The following is a 20,498-nucleotide window of genomic DNA, read 5'->3' on the forward strand; positions in this document are numbered from 1 at the left end:
CTTTCCCTTGCTGTGTGCTCGTTGAGTGCTTATCATTGTGGAGATTCCTATCATCACCCAAATAACCAAAAAGAAAAGAAGTATTTCTAACGAGCTTTTAATTGGCACTTTTCGTGGCAACTGTGCTGATTATCCCATCTGGCTTTACTCCTTTCAGAGCTGCCTGTAAAAATCGTGAAGCCTTTGCGAGACAAAATTGCTCTTGAAAAACATCGGGGGGTCCTGGAGTGCCAGGTGTCTCGTGCCAATGCCAAAGTGAGGTGGTACAAGAAGGACGTTGAAATTCGCCCGAGTGACAAATACGAAATTGTGAGCGAGGGCGTCTACCGGAAACTCATCATCAACGATGCGGGTTATGAGGATGAGGACACCTACACTTGTGATGCCTTTGATGACAAAAGCAGTGCTAATTTCTTCGTTGAAGGTAGTAAACTCGTTTTTTTCCCCCCTTTGGGATCATAGAATCATAGAACCTTCAGGTTGGAAAAGCCCCTTGGGATCAGCGAGTCCAACCATCATCCCTACTCTACAAAGTTCTCCCCTAAACCATCTCCACCAACACCACATCCAAATGACCCTTCAACACATCCAGGGATGGTGACTCCACCACCTCTCTGGGCAGCCTGTTCCAGTGTCTGACCACTCTTGCCGTGAGGCTTTTTTTTCCTAATGTCCAGTCTAAACCTGCCCTGCTGCAGCTTGAAGCCCTTCCCTCTTGTTCTGTCACTGATTACCTGTGAGAAGAGACCAGCACCAACCTCTCTACAATGACCTTTCAGGCAGTTGTAGAGACTGATGAGGTCTCCCCTCAGCCTCCTCTTCCTCAAACTAAACATTCCCAGCTCCTTCAAGTGTTCTTAATAAGATCTATTCTCTAGGCCCTTCACCAACTTCCTTGCCCTCCTTTGTCCTCACTCCAGCACCTCGATATCTCTCTTGAATTGAGGTGCCCAAAACTGGACACAACACTCCAGGTGTGGCCTCACCCGTGCTGAGTACAGGGATATGCTGGAAGAAGGACTGGCTCATTTGAAAACCCCTTGTCATTCACTTTCAAAACACAAAATAATTTAAAAAGTATTTTCATTCTGTGTTGATTTTTTTTCCCTCTAAGTCCATTGATATGCCTTCCTTTTGGATTATAAATGCAGGAACATCCTGCAAAATGAATAGATGGTTTATTTTCCTAAGGAACGTGGTGAAATTCCCATTCCAGGGATGTGCCAAAGAATGTACTTTGTTGTTCAGAGAAAAGTTGCTGTAGCCAACCAAAATCTTTCTCATTATCAGCATTTGCATTTCAGTGAATTTCTTTTTCATTTTATAGTGCCAAGTGCTTGGTATCAGGACAGGAAAGTGGTTTTAGAAATAGGACTGGGAAACAGGAGATATGGGTTCTCTTGAGCTTGTGTCACAGTCTCACTGTCTGACATTTGACAAGCAATATATGTTTATTTTTATGGGGGGGGGGGAAGAAAAATGATGTTTTGAGGCTTTTTGAACCAATAAGTGCAGTATTAAAATGCAGAAAAAGATGACATGAGTGTGCAGGATACTAATGAGAGAGTTCTGTCACGTCTCCTGAATCTCTGCTTTCTCATTCCATCCTTCACCCAGAGCAATCCATCAATATTGTGAAGGAGTTGTGTGATGAGGATGTGACTGAGCCCGAAGAAGCCAATTTTGAATGCGAGACATCCATTCCATCTGTGAAACCACCCAAGTGGTCTCTGAGGGGAGAGGTCTTACAGGCTGGCAGAAACATTATCATGCAGCAAGAAGGCACCATCCACCGGCTGACAATAGTGAAAACCAAAGCTGACATGACAGGCACCATTCAGTTCTCCATTGGCAAATCAAAATCCACAGCAAACCTGCTGGTCAGAGGTAACTTGATATGTTCTGGTTTGAATTAGATAGGGAGAGATCCTCCCTCTCACAGTCCCTGGCAAGTAATTTCTCGGACACACTGGCTGATGTGCAGGCTCCACTGGGGGCTGGAAATTGATGTATACCTGGAAGATCTGCTTAGTTCCCAGTTCCAAGTTGTTGGGCACAATGTTGGATGCATGAAATGAGACAGTGGTGTCTCAGGAAGGAATATAATTAAATGAGTTTGGAGTGCCTGATGTTCAAATCTACTGAACTAAGATGGGTTGGTTTTTTTCTTGACTTTACCAAAGAGGACAAAATGGATTACATTTTCCAGGAGAGTTTATTTTGTCCTATTTCTGAACTAGACAAGTCTGATAGCTCATTTACTTAATCTGCTTTGTCATTGACTTGATCTGGGACAATGCTTCAAGGCTTTTTATCTTCCACTGTCACCATAGTAAATATCTCCAGTCACGTCCTGAAGTCCTTGTTTTGTCTTTAATTTTCTCTTGGATAAAAACTTCAATTAGAGAGCAATTCAGTAAGCACTGAACCAGCACTGGCCCACGCATTTGGTCCAGTTAATGGACAGTATTATGATATAGATACCAACATCCACTATAGATCATCATGTTTTGGCTTTAAAGCAAATCCTGTAGCAGGAACCTATAGCATCATCTGAGTAATTCACAAAACAGTGGTGGGCAACATATATTGAATTAATTGTCATTAAATACAGATGAAAAACCTTCCTCTTCTTCAGGTTGATCCTTTCTTCTTCCCCAACCCCACTTTGCAGATTACCACATACAGATCACCAGGAAGATGGAGGACAAGACAGCTCTGGAGCGCCATTCGGTCATCCTGTCCTGTGACTTCAGGCCTTCTCCAAAGGTAGTGAAGTGGTTCAAGGGCCACACACCCATCGAGCCCTCTGAGAAGTACAAAATCAAGCTGGAGGAGTATTCAGCAGAGCTCAAGATTTTGAAGGTGAAGCCTGAGGATGCTGGTGTGTACAAGTGCAGGGCTGGAAATGCCGAGACCGAGGCCACGCTGACGGTGGAAGGTAGGGGATCTTGCAGCAGGGAGGTTGGCCTGTTCAATAGGAATAAAGAAGACATTTATTTTTATGAAGAAGATTATTTTTATGGTGAAACACTGGAACAGGTTTCCCAAAGAGGTGGTAGATGGAAACAGTCAAAGTCGGGTTGGACAGGGCTCTGAACAACCTGATCTAGTTGTCTCTGCTGATTGCAGGGGGGTTGGACTAGATGACCTTGAAAGGTCCCTTCCAACCTGAACCATTTTGTGATTCTATGGTATCTTCATGCTTCAGTATTTCCCTCTGGATTTCTCTTCTTGAGTGGAGGTAGATTCCCACAGTTTGCAGGTGCTAATTTCATATAACTGCAATAGCTTAAGTGAACTGACTTTGTTACACACAGTGTTGATATTCCATGACACTTGAAATCCAACACTCACCATGGAGTAGGTAGTGCAGATGGAAGGGCACCACCTGAGTAAGGCAGAAATTCATGTGTCTTTCTCAAGGTACCTTCTTTTCCATTTCATCTGAAGAACTAGAACCTTTAATACTTCTTGCTAAAAATGTCCTTTATGTTAAACTGCTACAAGCCTCTCATTCTGGTGATCTTGGTTGTGGTTTTGTCCTGACCACTGTGTCAGCTTATATATCTGCTGGAGATGTATTATTCATAATGATGTTCTACCTCATCCTAGAATGGCACTGGTTTTAGCCAGTTCTTCACCTCTTGGGAAACTATAAGAAAAGATGATCACTGTATCACTTTCAGTAAGACTTGGAGGTGAGCCATGGAATCATTCCCAGAAGTCCAGGAAGCAGCTTTTGATAACAGTTTGGCCTTGAAGAGGTTCATCCAAATGACAGCATTATTTGGTACTCCCCAAACCCTCTTCTGAGTTAGCTAATCCTTGAGAAACAGCATTTAATGGGTGGAGAAGCAGCAAAGAGAAACCTCTGGCTGAGAACTGGGAAGGAAAATTAAATTCCTGTTGCTCCCTAAACCTGAGCAAGCTGCTTAATCTCTTTGTAGTTGCTGTTTGGGACCAAACCCATTCTCTCCATCTCTTTCTTTGTGTTTTCCCAGCAGTGAGTCAGGGATGATTTAGTTATAATGTGTTAATGTGTACATGCAGTGATGAACACACAGGGCTTGGAGCTCTGTGGGGCATTAGGCATCACTGTAACATCACCACCATTTTAGAAAGACCTATATTTTTTTAAATTAAAAATAAATAAAGCAATCAGTTTTATGTGTTAAAAGAGAACTGAGGGGTGTGGACAAAGTAGTCTTTTTAACAGATTTTTTTTTTTTGTTGAACCAAATTAAGAACCAATTCAAGAAAATGTCATGACCCAGGGTGTACAGTTGACCAGACGAAATAATCTAATTAACCTTAAACACTAAGAAATCTGTTTGTGGCAACAGTACTGATTTATGGTAACAGTGGTGATGGTGCACCTTGGTTTCCCACAGCCCGTGATGTAGAAGTGCTCAAACACCTGCAGGACGTGGAAATCGAAGAGGAGGGTTCTGCTGTCTTCTCCTGCGAGCTGTCCCACGATGATGAGGACGTGGAGTGGTTCCTCAATGGCACCCTCCTTTACACCAACAACTTCAATGACATCAGGAACGTTGGGAAATGCTACACGCTGACGATGAAGCAGGTCAAGCCTGAGGATGCTGGCACAGTGACCATGAAGTCAGACAAGGTGTCAGAGAGTGTGCGTCTGAAGGTGATAGGTGGGTTCTGATCACATTGCTGGATGTAAATAAGAGATGCAAAGGAGCTGTTATTATGTTATGTATTATGTTATGTGTTATATTATGTGTTATGTTATGTATTATGCTATGTATTATGTTATTGTGTATCAGTGCAGTAATTCTGGTTGTAAGCTTCACCTCTCTGGGGCCAACCAACAGGTATGCAGGGGTTTTCTTCCAGTTTCTGCTTTAGCTGATGGTTTTTCTAAGGAAGATTGTTTTGTTGTCCTGCCAAAACTTCCCACAGCTCATCCTTTTATTCATGAGGACAGTCTCAAGAGCAATTTCCTTTACTTGTTGGTCTAGTCAATATATATAGTCTATAAAATGTCATTATCTTTAGATTTTTATCTGTAAAGAGCTGAGCTTCAGTGTGCCTGCAAAGGTAGGGTATAACTTTAGTACACCAACTCTGGAGTTGAACTGAACCTGCAAGGAGAAGGTTTGCTTGTTGTCCTTTGTGTGTCTTCAAGTTTGGTCACACCTCTGAGTTGCTGTGGTTTAACAGCAGCTAAGCCACAGGAAGCTGGGTGAATTGTTTTAGGCATATTAGAGACATAAGGTAAAACTCACATCAAAATTTCAAAATTACATTTATTTTTACTTTTTTTTAGCAGCACACCTGTGGATCAGAGTGTTTTTTTACCCTAAATTAACTCCATCATCTGACTGGAAGCATAAGTACAAATGTTCTGAGCTTTTCTCTCTGAAAGTTGTGGTCTGATGTCCTTTATAACCTCCTAATTGCAGAGAGATGATTCTTCTTTCATTTTGCCTCCTGATCATGACTCATTTGTTCTTCCCAGAGCATTTCAATAATTTAACTTTTCTACTCTATCCACTCGGAGAGTCAAGGAATTCCTCTTCCTCCAGACTTCTGTATCTGGTAAAAAATTTCCCCATATAAATATATGCTGTGTCAAATATATTTTAAACTAGATAAAGGGAAGAGCAAAAAATTCAGGAGAGTGAGGAAATTGTGCAGAATATCCTTTTATTGCTGCTCCTACTGCATGAATCCTGTTTCATGAAGAAGCAGTGCCAGCTTTCTGGCTTTAGAAGATGAAGATCCCAATTACTTCTCTTCCCACATTTTTCTTCTAACCACCTTCTAACTTTTCCACTTACATACTGCATCCTCCCAGTAATGAATCCTGATCTTCCTACAACTCCTTCCCATCACAAGGTGTGAGGCTCTGAGGTTCTGAATTGGTACCATCAGCACTGTCAAGGTTTTCCTTAATCTGTCTTTAAATATTTGGTAGCAGCTGAAAATGTCTCAACTCAGATATCCTGATTGATCTCTGTTCTGGCCCCTTCACCTTCAGAGAAGCCTGCTGTCTTCATGAAGGCCTTGGATGATGTTTTTGGTGAGGAGCGAAGCGTGGTTAAACTGGAATGTGAGGTCTCCAAGGAGAAGGTCACACCTGTTTGGAAAAAGGATGGTGTGAAGCTCACTGCTGGTAAAAAGTATGAGGAGATACAATCTGGGAAGACCCTGTGCCTCCTTATCCACGACCTTGAAAAGGCAGATGCAGGTTTATACACTTGTGATATTGGCACAGATGTTGCCAAGTCGAAGGTCAACGTTCGGGGTAGGTATTGCAGACCATGGCCAGTCAAGGGGTGCAGTGAATGTGGGTGGGGTTGGTCACTTTGTCTCACACCTGTTCCTCCATGAGCCTCAGTGGCCTCCACTCTTGAGCAGTTCTAACAGAATTTAGCGTGTAACATGGAGATGTTTGAACCATCCCCCAGTGCTCTTCTGTGTGACTGGATCTGGTGTTTCAGGAAGATTTATGGGTTGAGGTATTGACAGTGTTTCCTTCCTCAACAGCCTTGAAGTGGAAAAATCCTCCCAGAAGAGCAACTAATTATTTGAAATAAATAAATAAATAGACAAACCTACAACCCAAACAAAAAAAACCCCAAACACTAACCAAAACCAACCAACCAACAAAAACTAAACAAAAAAAAAAACAACCAAAAACAAACAAAAAAAGAAACACAGCCAAAAAAACCCCAAACAAAACAAACCAAAAACCCCAAACAACCCTGCAGTTTATGTGTCACATGGTTCAGCTATTCATTCAAGGTCAGTTGTGGGAACACTAAAGCAGGACAACACTGTGTATTGTACAACCCAGCAACTGTCCTCTCAGCCTCTCATTTTTGTGGCTGCCTGAAGGAAAGAGGATTGTCCATGGCTTTCAGTCTCATGTTGATAATGAGGATTTTGAATTTGTCTGATTTGATCCCCAGGAGGGTTAGGATGGTAACAAGTTACCAAACACAAACATTCAGTTTCTCACATCAGCATGAAGAAAAATCTCACACATTGTTCCAGAGGCTCCCTGTCTGACAGTTTTCCTCCCTCTGATTCATGGAATCTTGACTTTTCTCCATGGAATGAGATGTTCTCCATGCGGTCCTTCCAGAGCAAAAAAAACAGGAAATTCACATGCCCATTGTTTCTATAGATTTGTGATGATTCTGAGTGGATAATGTCTGAAGAAACCTTCCCATGTCAAATATCTCTGTGAAGACTGCAGTGCTGCCCTGCCCATCCTATAGATAAACCAGTCTGATGTGCTAAAAAAATGTCAATGCCACTACTCATGTCAATCATAAAAGCTTTTTCTCCATATACTGACCTGCTGTTTATCTTCCAGAGCTGAACATTGGCATCACCAAGAGGCTGAAGAACACTGAAATCCACGAGGGAGAAGACTGCACTTTTGAGTGTGTTTTGTCCCATGAAAGCATTGATGATTTCAACTGGACGCTGAACGGCAGCAAAGTGGAAAGTGGTGGGAGGTTTAAAGCCTCCAACATGGGTCGGAAATATACACTCAGTATCAAAAATGTTAATGCTGATGATGCTGGGGAAGTAATTTTCACTGCCCGCGGCCTGACCTCCAAGGCTTCTCTCGTTGTGAAAGGTAAGGAGGCCAGAAAGATCCTGGGGTTTGATTTCTTGTCGGTCTTTCCATAAGGAAAGCCTTGAGGAGAAGGACCTGGGGGTGTTGGTCAATGAGAAGCTCAACATGAGCCACCAATATGCACTTGCATCCCAGAAATTCAACTGCATCAAAAGAAGCATGGCCAGCAGGTTGAGGGGGTTGATTCTCCCCCTCTGCTCCACTCATGAGACCTCACCCAGACTACTGTGTCCAGTTCTGGAGCCCCTAACACAGGAAGGACATGGAGCTGTTGGAGCAAGTCCAGAGAAAGGCCATGAAGATGATCAGAGAGCTGGAGCAGCTCTGCTCTGGAGCCAGGCTGGGAGAGCTGGGGTGTTCAGCCTGGAGAAGAGAAGGCTCCAGGGAGATCTTAGAGGACCTTCCAGTGCCTGAAGGGGCTCCAGGAAAGCTGGGGAGGGACGTGGGACAAGGGTGTGTAGCAGTGGGTTGAAGGGTAATGGTTTGAAACTGGAAGAGGGGAGATTTAGGTTAGACATTAGGAGGAAGTTTTTTAGTGTGAGGGTGATGAGACACTGGTACAGGTCTCCCAGGGATACTGTGGCTGCTTCATTCATGGAGGTGTTCAAGGGCAGGCTGGATGGGGCTTGGAGCAGCCTGAGCTAGTGTTCCTAGCTCCTGGTTCCCAGTTCCTGTAAGCAATCATTAATACTCACTGAGAGCCCATAACTCCAATTGATATGCACTAAAAAGCAAGACTACCTTTTCCCTCCCTTCCCTAGCATAAAATCAATCCTTTATTGGTGAATGTGAAAACTTACTGGATATTGGAATTGCAAAAAGCCCCCAACCATATAGTGATGACGACGATGTGTATTCAAAGCTCCCTTTACTTTCACCCCCTTCTCTGCAGAAAAACCTACTGAGGTTACAAAACAGCTGGAGGATAAAACATCAGCAGCAGGGCAGGACATCAGCCTGACCTGTGAGTTGTCGAAACCTGATGTGAGCATCAGGTGGTACAAGGATGGCAAAGCCATCCGGAAGAGCCAGAAATACGAGCTGCACCAAGAGGGAACACGGGCCACTCTGATCATCCATGACTCCACGGCCAAGGACAGTGGGGAGTACACCTGTGAGACAGAGGCCTCTAAAACAAAAGCCACGGTCACAGTGCAAGGTGAGTTGAAGCTGGCATAGGGGCCGGCAGGTAGAGAAGTTGGGGTAAATATCTACAGCCTGTGGGGGAGATGTTCTTCTCTTCTGTTTTCCCAAGCAGAATCAATTTTTAGTTTTCAAAAAAAAATGTGATGGATTAAAAGCTTTTAGAAAAAATCTCTGAAAAAAGCACCTTCTAAGTACTGAAGAATCTTATGTGCTACTTAATGAGCCAACAAAAACTGGCCATTTGAATTAGTTTGTTTTGTTGTTTTTTTTTAATATGGGTGGTCAAAACTATATGTGGTCTGCAAGGTGAGACCTCCCCAGTATCTGGACAATGGTGTTAATATTTTATGGAAATATGTTACCTCATATGTCCTGAGAAATGAAGTGAATCTGGTGATTTTCTTTGATCCATTCCATCTGATAGGATGAGAGAAAATAGCCTCAAGTTATTACAGGGGAGATCTAGATTGGATATTAAGAACTGGATATTCTCCAAAAGGGATGCCAGGCCCTGGCCCAGGCTGCCCAGGGCAGGGGTGGAGTCCCCATCCCTAGAGGGATTCCAAAGCCATGTAGATGTGGTGCTGAGGGACATGGGGCAGTGGTGGCCTTGGAAGTGCTGGGTTAAAGGTTGGATTTGATGATCTTAAAGGTCTTTTCCAACCTAAGTGATTCTATTATTCTATATTCTGTGATTCTACCAGTGATAGCAGAGGGGACTCAAGACCACTCATTCTGCTCAGGACTAGACTAATTTGGGTAACAAACCTGTCTCTGTCTCCCTCTTTCTTCTTTCCAGAAAAACCTAATTATTTTGTCAAGGAACTTTCAGACCTTAAAGTCAATGAAAGTGGAACTGCAGTTTTTATGTGCCAGAGTGAGAAAACTGCATCCTCTGTGGTCTGGAGGAAAGGCATAGCTGAGCTCAGGGCTAGCAAGAAATATGAGATCACACAGAAAGGACAAGTCCTGCAGCTGACCATAAATAACTTGGAGAAAAGTGACAGTGACACTTACACCTGTGACATCGGTGATGCCCAGTCCAGAGCCAAGCTGGTTGTGCAAGGTAGGCATGAGAGGAATATGACTGTACATCCCATTTCTCCACCTGGAAATACTATATGCAGAGGCAGATCTACTTCTCAGCACAGGGGTAGCAGATCCTCTGATTTCTGTCTCACTGATGATGTTCATACACTGTACAAGCCATGTAGACACAAATATAGGAGCATGGAACTGGATGTGCAGAGCAATTTGTTGATTTGAAGCAATTACACCTGGAGTACTTGGGGTATGATTTGACTCCTCCTGTGGAACAAGTCCAGAGGAGGCCACAGAGATGCTCAGGGGGCTGGAGCAGCTCTGCTCTGGAGACAGGCTGGGAGAGTTGGGGTGTTCAGCCTGGAGAAGAGAAGGCTCCAGGGAGACCTTAGAGCACCTTCCAGTGCCTGAAGGGGCTCCAGGAAAGATGGAGAAGGTTTTTTTTACAAGGGCTTGGAGTCATAAGGTGAGGGGAAATGGTTTCAAGCTGAAAAAGGGGAGATTAGGCATTAGAAAGAAATTATTTAGTGTGAGGGTGGTGAGACACTGGCATGTTGCCCAAGAGTAGTTGTGGCTGCCCCACCTCTGGAAATGTCCAAGGGCAGGTTGGATGGGGCTTGGAGCAACCTGGGCTGGTGGGAGGTGTCCCTGCCCATGCAGGGGGTTTGGAACTGGATGATCTTTAAGGTCTCTTCCAACCCAAACCATTTTGTGATTCTGTCATGATTTAAAACCCCAGATGCTGATGGGAGGCCGTGCTGGTGTTCCTATGTGAACATGTGATGGATATGGTTCAGAGTAGCTGCTATTAGATAAGAGAAAAAATTATTCTTCCTCCAGGCTTTTCCTCATATCCCTCAGTGCCTTTTTCCAGTAGTGGTAGCTAAGAGGAGATGGGCAAATGAGTGGTCCAAGGATCTTTAAATGCTTAATGTCTCTCTGGGACTTAGACATGAGTTACACCCTCCAGCTGAAGAGTGCAACCCAAGCAGCATTTCTTTGATGGCCCCAGCAGTAAATGAGCTTTGGTGGCCAATGGTACCAGCAGGGCAGTGTTCCAGGGAAAGGAATGAGGTCTGGTTGCTACTGCTCCTCCCAGCTCCCTCACTGGAGACCCAGCTGGGAGAAACTCTTCAGCTGAAACAGATGAAGCAATGAAGAGATTAGGAAGAACAATTTAAGAGCAGTCACACAGAAACACAGTAGCACTGTCCACTTATTAATTATTATAGTTAGTTATTGAAGACCAAGGGGTAAAGTGTGACTCCTTTGCCTGCTAGAGAAGCTTTGAGGAGCAAAGTGTGCTTAATCCCCACTATGGCTTTTAGGCCCTGAGCTACCTGAATTGCCTGTGGGGTTTCTAACGCTAACTTTTCGCAGTGAAAAAATGCTTGTCAGTCACAAAGCTCAAGAAAAAAAGATTTGAAATTCCCTGTGCTGGTTTTGTAAGTAGGAGCAACCTCAGATGTATCTTTGTATAGAGAGATAACCTTATTTTATTTGGTTAAGCATTCATATATCTGTTTATATCTGTACAGACAAGTTCTGGTGGCTGTTGTTTTGTTTTACTAAAGCTGCAGTCAAATATTATCACCCCTTCCCACTGTGTCATCTGTACAGACAAGCTCTGATGGCTGTTGCGTTTTACTAAAGCTACAGTCAAATATTATCACCCCTTCCCACTGTGTTTATGGTTGGACTAAGCCCAAAGAAGGTGGAGGGTGGGTGGTCCTATCCCATAGAAAACAAGTTGTATTTGCTCTGGAAGAGCAGAGAGGTTGTTGTGGGAGGATGTCAGGGGGAAATGACATGGGGATGTCCTGGGGATGTCATCATATTCTCAGTCTTGTCTAAAGTCCAGTGAAGCTATCAGAGTTGCAGCTTTCCAGACTTTCCAGGTAGTTCCCTTAGGAGAAACTTTATAACAGAGGATTTGCATTGTACTGGCTACTTGTTCTGCTCTATCTGTCCTGATGCTTTGAAAGTGTCCTATTTTGGTGTATGTCCTGTATAAATTATCTTCCTGTGAGTGGGAATTGTGTTTCAGTCTTCTCTATTATGAACGTATTTCTTTCTTGAAATGTTCACATGGGAAATTCTGGAGTTTTCCTTATTAGTTTTCATGCTAGAAACTGAAGATTCCAGTAATTGATGTGTCTATGTTCCTTTCAGGCCATAAAGTGCTAATAACAGAAGACCTGGAGGATGTCACTGTGTTAGAAGGAGAATCTGCCATGTTCAAATGCAGAATCTCTCCTGTAGACTATAGCAAAGTGCAGTGGTTTTTGGATAAAACCCCACTCCATACCAATGAACTTAATGACATCCAGTCTCAGCCTGGTGGATATCACTTGCTAACGTTGAAAAAACTCTCACTGAAGGACTCGGGGGTCATTACGTTTGAAGCTGGTGATAAGAAAACCTCTGCCAGTTTGGTTGTTAAAGGTAATTCAATCATCAAAACCTGCAGGAGAGGAAAGGATGGGTAGAAATAAATATGGGTTAACGTGGGTAGGTGGAAAAAAAGAATAGAAATGCTACAAATGTGGCCCCAGCATATGTATGTCTGGGTATGTCCAATGATAGTATTACCTATATAATGAAGCTGGGGCTTGGGGATTGACACTTTGTAATCCTGGGCAACTCTCAGTGTGTTTGTTGGACCTTAGATGGGAATGTCTTGGACTTCAGCTGGGAATTTTCTACTGTGGTGATGATGCATTGGATGCCTTGTCCAGTTTTCCTTGAGTTGAGCTGGCAGGGTGATGAGTAACCAGTTAGTTAAAGGGAAAAAAAGACAAGAAAAGTGCAAGCAATCAGTTTTTTATTTAGCTTTCATTGCTTGAAAGGCAATATTACGTGTTCTGTGCTGTTGATTGTTGACAATTCATTGTTTTCCCTGGAAGTTAAACTGAGTTAAAACTGTAGTGTTAGTCCAATTCTATAGCAAGGGAATAATATTAATGTCAGACAGCCCAAGGGCAGGATTGCAGAGGTGTTTTCATACTGAAAACATAAACATTTCTTGTCGCCCAAAGATGTAAACCACACAGTCTCCACAGTCTCAGGTCATATTTTCATACTTTTCAGAATCACCAGGTTTCTTGCAAAGAACTTTTTTTTTTTTTTTTTGTCAAAATTTGCCTGAATTTTGCCAATTCTATAGAAATACAACCAGACTATTTTCTTTTTTTTAATATTTTTTTTCTGAAGGCAAACAAAAGGTTTTTATTTGCAAAACGGTTGTTGCCTTTTGGAAACACTAAGAGGTAATGTTATGGTACCAAAACCAGGTTCTGGTCATCTGATTGATTGGATTTTAATGAATTAATGAGCATTAAACTAGGGGGGATAAGATCTACCTTGGCCAATTCAGCCATTGGTATTTAGCTTTGGCTACTTCTCTAAGCTGTGTGGAAAGACAAGCACTTCCACAGAGCAGCTCATCTTCTCTGTGCTAATGACCTATGTTGGAAGTGAATGTCTGGTCTCTGGATATTTCTGTCACCTTCCAGTGGGCAGAGAGACACCCAACATGACCATTCTCAACTATCTGCCTGGTTTTTAGAGAACTCATACTGATGAGAGCTGCTCTATCTTCCTAGTTCTGAGAAACTGATTTTGCACCTCACTTCACGCAGAATTAACTTTTCCACGTTCAGTTAGAAGGTTCAAATTAATCAGCTCATGTGGAAAAGGGCTTAGGAAAATCCTGTCTCCATCTTGTTTACCTTCAGAGAAATGTGAGAATGAGCTGATTTGTATTCCTCAGCAGGGATATTGTCTTCTCAGTTTCTTCTAGCTGGTGTCAGGTATTTACTAATCACCACCTTATGGCGTGACTGGTGCCATCTTGAGGGCTTCATAACCATGATCACCAAATTATTTGTTACTAACCTTGACCTGTAATTTTGATACAAGTAATCTTGGATGCAAATCTCACAGATTACTTGTGATCGGGGAAACACCCACCTCTTGCGAAACATCTCAGACGGTTTTTATGTGATTCTAGAGAAGCCCTGCATCTTCACAAAGGAGCTGGTTGATACTGAAGTCACTGAGGGAGAGGATGTGATCCTTCACTGTGAAACCTCCAAGTCAGACATCCCTGTAAAGTGGTGCAAAGACGGGAAGAGCCTTAGGAATTCTTCCAAGTATAACGTCAGCCGGTCGGGATTTGAAGCCAAGCTTGTCATTCACAGGGCAGAAGAAAGAGACAGTGGCAGATATGAGTGTGAGGCTGGAGCAGCTAAAAGTAGTGCGGTTGTTACTGTCAAGGGTAAGAACTCTTGGAGTGATGGTTGGGGTCCTGACTTGTCATCTAACACTGAGGTCAGAGTGATAAATTGAAATGATAAAAAATGTGGAACTGAACTGAAAAGAAACCTCATGTCTTTGCACCACAGTGCAGGAGAGGTTCTCACCAAGTCATGTGTGTGGTGTCCACCACCACGACTGCACCCAGGGAAGTGACAGAATGTGACATAGGAAAACCCTTCTTCCTGCCTGATTTTGCAAAGTTAAGCACTGAAGCTCTCTGGAGAAGAGGGCAGTGGGTCCGTAGAGGACAATGGGCATCTCTGTAGAAGATCCAACCCACCTAAGAGGTAACGCAGAGAAAGGGTGAATCACCTTCTGAAGCTGTCTCTACTGATGGCTCTCTCCAAGGAGGTCTCTCTCATACTCCCACATTTGCCTGGGTAATTGCTTTAGGCAGCCAAATTGATTGAGAGTAGTGCACTCAAAGTTTTTATTCTGAAGATCATGATGAGGCAGGAGGTGCTACCTGAAAGGTTGTTATCTGAGCTGGGGCAAAAGTTCTCTTCTTAGATACACTAGAATTTAATGTACTTCCTTGAGCACGTTGGGTAAGCAGAATGTACATTAGGTAAGTGCTGGGTCTGGGATGTGTCAAAACCAGGCTCACCTGCTGGGAGGGCTGGAGCACCTTTACAATGGAGACAGGCTGAAGGAGTTGGGGTTGTTCATCCTGAAGGCTCCAGGGAGGCCTTAGAGCACCTTCCAGTGCCTGAACAGCCTGCAGGAAAGGTGAAAGAGGACTTCTGACATGGGCATGGAGTGACAGTACAAGGGGGAACAGTTTCAAGCTAAAGAGGGGAGATTTAAATGAGGTATTAGGAGGAAATTATTTCCTGTGAGGGTGATGGGACACCCTGGGGAAATGTAGAGATCTCCAGCCAGCAGTGTTGTCATCTGGGAGAATGACTTTCAATGAAAAATCGGGTCATTAATGTCCAAGATAGATGATTTAATACTGAAACAGGTAGGGAGGACCACTGGAATCAGCTGGGGAATTATGAATGTGGTGTGTAAGTCAACAGTAAAGACAGGTAATGGTGGCAATAGTGAGATCCTGAAGTAGTTTTCTAATAGATGCAGTTTCCAAGGCTTGATGTGAGGGTGGTGAGACCCTGGGACAGGTTGCCCGGGGAAGCTGTGGCTGCCCCATCCCTGGGGGTGTTGAAGGGCAGGTTGGATGGGGCTTGGAGCAGCCTGGTCTGGTGGGAGATGTCCCTGTCATGCAGGGGGTGTTGGAATGAGATGGTCTTTAAGGTCCCTTCCAACCCAAAGCAGTCTGTAATTCTTTACTGCCCATGTTATAATGGCTCCAGCCTGTCCTGAGTCACTTCTCCAGCCTGAGGCTGAGGAGGAGCTTGGTTCCTATAGACAAAATTTCTCATTCACATGGGCAGGCTTGGGCAGACACAGAGGGGCTGTTGATGGCACAGTTTGGGTTTAGCCTGACCAGCTGATGTTCCTGCATGCAGCTCTTCTTGACATGCTGTGGAGGGGCTGGTGGGAAGCTGCACCTGGATTAGAGAAGCCAGTTTGAATAACAAGCATTTGGATTGTTGAAATAGTCAATCTGAACCTCCAAGCAGGGAGAGGGAGGGCAGGTTCTCACAGTACTTACCCAGAGCACAAAGAAACAAGCCAACTTAAGGCTGAGATCTGCTGTGTTAGGAAGCAGATGAACTTGATGATGTAAGGAAGAAAGGTGATGGTTGATGGTCCAGATTTGCAAGGTCTTATATTGGTATTAGGATGCTTTTCCAACAGTTGTTATGCAAAAAAGAAAAGCCTCTGTTGACTTTAGTAGGACCTGGATCTCACCTGTGATGAAGAGGAATTTTTCTGTTAGGAAAACCCCCCACTCATAATGAGTGTTAAACAACAGATCTCTTCTTCCCTTCACAAAGAAGGGTGTGGGTGGATGCAGGGTCTAGACACCTGGAGTCAGACCTCACCAGTAGTTGTGAAGGAGTCAAGTCATAAGGATGACTACAACAAATTATACTGCTGTAGCTTCCCTCTGTCTGTTAGGGTCACATCAGAAGAGCAGATCGCAAAAATAACAACACAAGTAAACAAAATAAACCCCCCAAAACAACCAAACCAAACAAAAACCAAACAAAATCCCAACCAACCAGCCAAACAAAAAATCAGGAGCCATGTGACATTGGGTGTCCCAAACTAGATGTGAAAGGAGAACAGACGAATTTGCTTTAGTTTCTCAACAGCCACAGGACAACTGCATCACAGTTCAGTAGCTGGTTTGAATATTTGTAAGACAGCAGAAACCACTTGGTTTGATGTTTGAATTCAGCATTTTCTGGCTTTGCTGGCTGTGTTTCATCCATCTCCCACTGTCCGTTGGTTTGAAACTGGGGGCTTTGTGGCAAAGAAGAGATGTGAGAATTTATCCTCTTGGCTTTCACTTCATAAAAGTGAAGAAGGCCCCCGTAGGTAAGGCCAAAAGTAGGCAGAGCACCAGCAGGAAGCTTGTTCTCACAGGGTTTGTCCTCACATCCCACTGGTGCCAGCAGACTTTGGTGCTGAACTTGAAGGAATGATCTTTAAAACAGCTGAGCTCAGTTAGAGAGAGATTTTTCCATTCAGGAATTAAATACTATCCTTCTTTGTGGGACAGTGATCTATTTTTATGACGTCCTGAAGGGAAAACACATCAGTTGAGGGTTTTTTTAATCCCAGTAAGTGCCTTCTCTAGACTAGTCCACCTTAAAGCCTTGAATCCCAGGCTGTGACAGAACCTCCACAGGGATCTCCACAAGGACCTTCCATGTACAGCTGTGCTCTCCTCTCCATGCTTGCTCTGTGCTGCTTTTAAGTCTGTATTCATGCCAGATAAAAATACTGTGTAGGTTGGGGTTTTTTTTAATAGTGAGAAATCAATACTGCTGGGCATGACAGAAAGTGCTTTGCCATTTTTCTGTGTCCTCTGTGTTGTGATGTTCCAGCTCTGAGCAACCATCTGCATCATACTGTGTCAGTAAGAGCAGGGCAGCATCTGCCACTAATATTAATGGTGACAACAATAATAACTGTAATGCCTTCAGTAGTACAGGTAGTGGTTAAAAGGAAATAAAATGCATTGGGTCTCAAATGTTTTTGGCTGCTGTAAAGTGCTGGCAGACAGATGAGAGCTGTAAGATTCTGTTTACAGTTTGTGAGTGCTTTTCTGTTCCTGTGGTTTTTTTTATCTGAATAGCAAAGTCTGAAACACAAAGGAAAAAGTTACGTCCAGTCTCATATGTTTCCTCCTTAAACGTTTGTTCTGTACTTTTCCAGAAATCCCAGTTCTTTTCAAGAAAGAGCTCCAGAATGAAGAAGCTAAAGAAGGAAAACAAGTCAAGCTGACCTGTGAGCTCAGCAAACCTGATGCCCCAGTGAAATGGATGAAAGGAGACACTGTCCTCTATGCTAGTGAGAAATATGAGTTTAAGCAGCATGGAACTGTGGCTGAGCTGATTATTCGAGATGTCAAATCACTAGACTCTGGGGAATATACCTGCAGCTCTGGGGAACAGAAGACCACTGCTCGGGTGAAAGTAAATGGTAGGCAGAGTTAGATATGGTGTCACCCTTTCTTAATGCTTAATAGATATGCCATTAAATAAAACAAACAAAGAATACAGCCCCTTGTGGAAGTGCCATCTACAGATTCATGCATAAAATTTAATGTTAATATTGCATATATATATATGCAATATGCATATATGCACCTGCATATATTTCATTCATGTCATGTCACTTTATGGATCTGAGATTTTAAATCTGTAGCTTGCCACTCAACAGAAAATATGGAAATGCAAAGGGTTCATATTCTATACCCTACGTGCCATAGTTCCTGACCTATCAGCTCTTTTCCATGGCTGGGATTAAGACTGGAGTTAGAGGTGGAGACCAGGAGAATGGGACCAGAAGACAAACATCAGTCTAATCCAGTCCCTGATTAATGTTTCGACCCCAAACTCCCCAAAATATCCCTTTTTTAAAGGTTCTCAGATGCCACTTGCACTTCCCAGTGTCTTTAAACAAATACAGTACCTTCAGTGGTGTAGCAAGATAATATGTGTTGGAGCAAAAAGGAGGAAAGAGTTAGGGAATTCACCAGGTGAGGGTGCCCAGAGAACTCTGATGGGGCCCTTAATAAGGACAAGAACAACTTTCCCCATGCCCCAAAACATTGTTGATTTCTGGGGGAGAAGTTTCTTCCTGCTCCCAAGCAGAGTCACTTTGATGCCTCAGCCAAGAGGAGGCCTAGGGCTGCTCTGCTCATTTGGAAAAGGATTGTTTTTAAGGGGTGATTGCTATCATGGGACAAGAGGGCAACTCCTGATCCCTGGTTCTGTCTTCTAGCTGTGCCTGCCCTTTTCAAACAAGCCCTGGAGAACACAGAGATGGAAGAGGGAAAATCTGTCTCCTTGCGCTGTGAACTCACAAAAGCTGATGCCACGGTGGTGTGGAAGAAGGGAGAAACCACCCTCCAGGCAAGTGCCAAATATGAAATGAAGCAGAAGGGGACAGTGGCAGAGCTGGTGATTCATAATGCAGAGCCAGAAGATGCGGGAAGATACACCTGTGACACTGGAGACCAGCAGACCACAGCCCAAGTCAAAATCCATGGTAGGAATAAGACACCTCCTTGTGACCATTTTTTGTTGTTCTTGCCATGGTCCTGCTAGCTCCTGCACAGTTATAGTGAGCATTCAGGGGAAAAAAGGGATCACTGCATAGAACAGGCAGCTCTGGCTGGGTCCGTTATGTTATTTCTTTTTCTAGGACAGGAATGTGATGTGAAAACATCACAATCAACTACCCTTGATAACGAAATACCTTTCCTTTTCTCTGAAATAACTGTTCTGCTTTCTGCTCTGGGCAGAGGAGCTGGTCTGAGCTCTAAGACAGCAGGTAAGAAGGGCCTTGGTTATGCATTTTGTTACAAAATATGCAGCTCTTTCCTGTGCTTATTCAGCAACTTTTTCACACATCTGTGACCAACAGCGTTTGGGCAGCAGGGAGTAATTGCTTCAATATTCTCATTATTGGAAAATAATTATTTTTGTTTCCTCTCAAACCCATGGTGTGATGTTGTAGATGGAAGCAGAGTCCTGAGAGTGCAGGTAGGTCAGAGCCTATTAGCTGTGCCAGGAGGATTTGTTTTGGTTTTAAGTCCCGTATGAGGTCACCAGTTGGTAACGATGCTCCCGAAATAAAATGAGAATGCTTCATTCCTCAGCCATCTCTGTGCTCATCAAGGAAGAGCTGGAAAGTGTGGAAGCTGTGGAAGGTGGGATGGCCACCCTGAGATGCCAGCTGAGCAGAGAGGCCCCCGTGGAGTGGAGGAAGGGGCACACTCTCCTGCGGCCGAGTAACAAATACAGGATGAGGCAGGAGGGCACAGTGGCTGAGCTGCTGATCCACGACCTGGACCCAAAGGATGCTGGAGACTACACGTGTGTTGTGGGGAACCAGAAAACCACAGCAGCCTTAGCAGTGAATGGTAAAATGTCAGAAATAACCTGTGAAACTCTGGAACGTTGCTGTCCATCTCTTCCCTCCTGCTGTCTGTACATTCCCTCACAACACCTGCCTTATGTCCTGCTTCTACTTTTTCCATCCTTCTGCTTTTTCATGTTGCCACCTCACTCCTTTCCCCAGCATCTCTCCACAATCAGCTTTCATCATACCCAATTCTGTGTGTGTGTGTGTTGTATTGTCTTCTCACCTTCCCTCAAGTGAAGGGTGCTGAAGTGCACAGATGTTTTCCTGGATTAGTATGGAAGCATAAGATTCCTTGGGATTTTCTGTTGGGAAGGGTTCATCGTGTTTAATGACGAGGATGCTAGTCATTAATATGCATGATCCCAGGATAAGTTTAAGGACGAGGGCATTGGAAGAAGGCTTGGGTGACAAATCACAATTCAGCCCCTGAGCAGAGTTGCTGGGCAGGCCCTCGGGTTGCAAACCCTTTTGTTCTGCATCTCCCAGCCCTGCCCATCCGTTTCAAACAAGAGCTGAAGAACGAGGAAGGCACGGAGAGCGGGACGGCCACGCTGCAGTGCGAGCTGAGCCGGGCCGGCTCGGTGCACTGGAGGAAGGATGGGAAGGCTCTGGTGCCTGGCAGCAAGTACAAAATGAGGCAAGAAGGGCGTTTTGTTGAGCTGGTCATCCAAGACCTGGATTTGATGGATGCTGGGAGCTACACCTGCGTGTGTGGAGACCAGAAGACAACAGCTGCTTTGAGAGTGAATGGTAACTGTTCTATCCGTATTTGTCATTAAGCCCCAGATTTATTTCTTGGCATTTTCTGCTCATCTGAAGCTTGGTCAGGGTGATTTCTTAGAGGTTTAATGTCCTCTCT

General features: G+C 44.0%; 1 protein-coding gene across 1 annotated transcript in view; it reads left to right on the forward strand.

Moving 5' to 3' along the window:
- The window catches only part of OBSCN (obscurin, cytoskeletal calmodulin and titin-interacting RhoGEF), a 183,002-nt gene that overhangs the window by 51,855 nt on the left and 110,649 nt on the right, over positions 1–20,498 (forward strand). Inside the window, exons 26-39 of the mRNA XM_009994678.1 lie at positions 158–424; positions 1,618–1,887; positions 2,675–2,941; positions 4,395–4,661; positions 6,011–6,277; positions 7,355–7,624; positions 8,517–8,783; positions 9,570–9,836; positions 11,984–12,256; positions 13,824–14,090; positions 17,423–17,689; positions 18,494–18,760; positions 19,374–19,637; positions 20,126–20,389. Of these exons, the coding sequence (XP_009992980.1) occupies positions 158–424; positions 1,618–1,887; positions 2,675–2,941; positions 4,395–4,661; positions 6,011–6,277; positions 7,355–7,624; positions 8,517–8,783; positions 9,570–9,836; positions 11,984–12,256; positions 13,824–14,090; positions 17,423–17,689; positions 18,494–18,760; positions 19,374–19,637; positions 20,126–20,389 (3,744 nt within the window). The remainder of the gene's footprint in view (positions 1–157; positions 425–1,617; positions 1,888–2,674; positions 2,942–4,394; positions 4,662–6,010; positions 6,278–7,354; positions 7,625–8,516; positions 8,784–9,569; positions 9,837–11,983; positions 12,257–13,823; positions 14,091–17,422; positions 17,690–18,493; positions 18,761–19,373; positions 19,638–20,125; positions 20,390–20,498) is intronic.

Source organism: Chaetura pelagica, unplaced genomic scaffold (assembly GCF_000747805.2).
Source record: "Chaetura pelagica isolate M959 unplaced genomic scaffold, ChaPel_1.0 scaffold130, whole genome shotgun sequence".
NCBI lineage: Eukaryota > Metazoa > Chordata > Aves > Apodiformes > Apodidae > Chaetura > Chaetura pelagica.